The sequence below is a fragment of the Nematolebias whitei genome, chromosome 7, assembly GCF_014905685.2.
Source record: "Nematolebias whitei isolate Nwh7 chromosome 7, NemWhi1, whole genome shotgun sequence".
Lineage (NCBI taxonomy): Eukaryota > Metazoa > Chordata > Actinopteri > Cyprinodontiformes > Rivulidae > Nematolebias > Nematolebias whitei.
Window position 1 is genome coordinate 3,583,974 of NC_056504.1, and position 3,104 is coordinate 3,587,077.

At 42.4% G+C, this 3,104-nt stretch overlaps 1 protein-coding gene across 1 annotated transcript in view; it reads left to right on the forward strand.

Annotated features, from left to right (window-relative positions):
• mfsd4aa (major facilitator superfamily domain containing 4Aa) overlaps window positions 1-3,104 on the forward strand; it is a 41,412-nt gene that overhangs the window by 2,390 nt on the left and 35,918 nt on the right. The window contains exon 2 of the mRNA XM_037679075.1: window positions 2,073-2,271. Coding sequence (XP_037535003.1) covers window positions 2,073-2,271 — 199 coding nt within the window. The remainder of the gene's footprint in view (window positions 1-2,072; window positions 2,272-3,104) is intronic.

Here is a 3,104-nt window from a genome sequence, read left to right on the forward strand (position 1 = left end):
GGATGGATGGATGGATGGATGGATGGATGGATGGATGGATGGATGGATGGATGATTTGTTCCTTGATTTTATTTTATTTTTTATTTTTTGGAGAAAAATCCAGGCAACTAAGCTAATTCTGGTAATTTCAGTTACAGAATGTTATGCACTCCTATAGCTGATCCTATTTTTTGGTATAAATATAAAATTATGCAAAAAAGATTTGATACAGTAAGAAACCTAAAATAAATGTCATGTTGTAATCCATCCATCCATCCATTATCTTTACCCGCTTATTCCATTTTGGATCACGGGGGTCACCGGTGCCCATGTCCAGCTATCACTGTGCGAGGGGCGGGGGGCACCTTGTACAGGTCGCAAGTCCATCACAGCAGCACGGTGGCACGGTGGTAGAGCTGCTGCCTCTCAGCGAGAAAGTCGCCCCGGTTCACATCCCGGCCTGGGGGCCTTTCTGGGTGGAGTTTGCATGTTCTCTCCGTGCATGTGTGGGTTTTCTCCGGGTGCTCCGGTTTCCACCCACAGACCAAAAACATGCATGTTAGGCTGATTGGTAACTCTAAATTGTCTCTAGATGTGAGGGAGAGAGTGAATGGTTGTTTGTCTCTATGTGTCCCTGTGATGGACTGGAGACCTGTCCAGGGTGTCCCCTGCCTCTCGCATAGAGATAGCTGGACATGGGCACCTCGAAAAAGGAAGAAGCAGATGAAGGTAATGGATGGATGAATTTTCCTGTCAGAGAGCACTTTGCTCTCAGACTGCAGGTTTACTTGTGGTTCCTAGAGTTTCCAAAAGCAGAATGGGAGGCAGATCTTCCAGTTCTCAGGCTCCTCTCTCGTGGAACCAACTTCCAGTTTCTGTCTGTGAGGCTGACACATTGTCCAGGTTTCTCTTTCTTTTTTGATAAATCCTATAGTTAGGGTTTGCTTTGGTCTCCTGAGCTATCCCTTAACTGTGCTGCTATAGGCTTAGACTGCTGGACAAATTGACCACATTTCTTCATTTTGTTGCTGTCTTTGCTTACTCTACTCTACCTGTTTGTATTTGTAATTATTTCTATTTTAATGTGTGTTTTTGTCTTTCTTCCTATAGAAAGTACACCTGGACCTGCCTTTCTGTGTTCACTTGTTTCACCTTCCTGTCCTCTCAACTCCAGCTGGTCGAAGCCGATGGTTGCTCGTCCTGAGCCTGGTTCTGCTGGAGGTTTCTTCCTGTTAAAAGGAGTTTTTCCTTTCCACCATCTCCATTGTGCTCGCTCAGGATGGGAGACCGTGACGAAGTAAAGATTCAATGAATGTGCTGCTTCCTTAGATGGAGAACTTTTAGTAATTGACATTTTATGTAGGTGGATGTTTCTGTTCAGTGCCCTGAGATGATTTCTGTTGTGACTTGGCACTATAGAAATAAACTGAATTGAAAATCCACACCAATAATAATTAATACTAATCAAAATGACTGGTCCAAATCTGCCTGGTTTAATTTAAAGTGTCCTCCTGTACCTTAAATGGTAAAGCTGGGACGGCTGCCAGTGTATTCCCAATGTGCATCACCTAGAATACTGTTTTCTTGCCAGGTACATTAAAATAGACCAAGATTTTTTTTTAAACACGACCAAACAGCTCACAGGTCACAAACAGTCAAAATATGGTGAGACCAATCAACTTTCTCACGTTAGAGTTGCCAGCTGACCTCCAACACCCCCAGCTCTGGGAGCTTCTCCATTACCAGCTGTTTGTTGTTTGTGAGCTGTTGGTTTGATCCAAAGCCCAGGGTCATTTCTATATATCCAACCACTCTGAGAACCTCACACCCTGTGGAAAAACTAAACAGGCGCAGAGTCTTCTGCACCTCCTGAAATCTGCTGCTGTGAACACAACGGCTTTTAAAAAGGGAACAACCAGAGAGTTTACGTTTGGTAACACTGTATTGACTAAAGGATACCAGATATTTTATTAAGACCTCTGGAAAGTATTTAAACTTATGAAAAATGCAAAATGAAATAATACAAATTGTCAATCCCCCAGCAGGTCTGTCTCTGCAGTCAGTTGCTGTCATAACTGTTTTGTCTCGTCCAGCCTCATGTCCTCCCTGGTGGCCCTGTTCTCCTCCACCCTCATCATCTCGCTCGTCTTTGCCATCATACCCCTGTGTCACCACGTGGTGCTGCTGTCCATGGCCATGGCGCTGGCTGGCACAGCCATGGGTGTGATCGACACCATTGGCAACCTGCAACTGGTAAAGCTGTACCAGAAGGACGCCGCCATTTTCCTGCAGGTCTGAAGGATGGGTCTTCTGTGCTCATTTTGTTTGTTAACGACAGAAAAACTTGTGAAAAGACACAAACAAATCGAGCTTTGTTAGTTTGTGTGTTTACTACTGGCAAACCATCTGGGCTTTTAGATAAATCTGAATGTCTTGGGAATCATTTAATTTAAATCATTTACAAAGTTAAAAGTCTATTATTTCTTAAAGTATGTAAAGATGTAAATGATGTTACGAGCAATCTGTAGAGCTCAGAGCACGGGTTATGATTGACTGATCTGTTCTGAAAGTATCTCAGCATCAGTAAAAGAGACAGGTGCGTCAGAGTAAAGAGCTCAGCCGTGGAAAGCACCTGGAATGTGTACACTCACAAACACAAGTAAAAACAGATGAAACGAATGCATGGCCTGCTCGTCTATAATGCAGTGACATTACTGAGTTATTGAGGTACACTTCAGAGGTACACCTTGTGCTTATTACTACCACGCAATAATCATTGTGTAACGTTTTGAAGTGGTTCAGATGTGCATAGTTATCCATCAAAAACTGATTCTGACCTTTGTTCATTTTTACTTAAACGAAGATTTAATTTTATCTGACAGATCACTCCTGACTGAAATAAATTTGAGGTTTGTTTAAAGGAATTAAACTTTAATTGGTCTGTCAGTGTAAATGGTAAATGGACTGTACTTATATATCACCTTTCTATCTAATCAAGATATTCAAAGCTCTTTACAACACAATCTGTGCCTCATTTACCTCTACACACACATTCATACAGCTCTCTACTACACACATATTCATACAGCTCTCTACTACACACACACATTCATACAGCTCTCTAC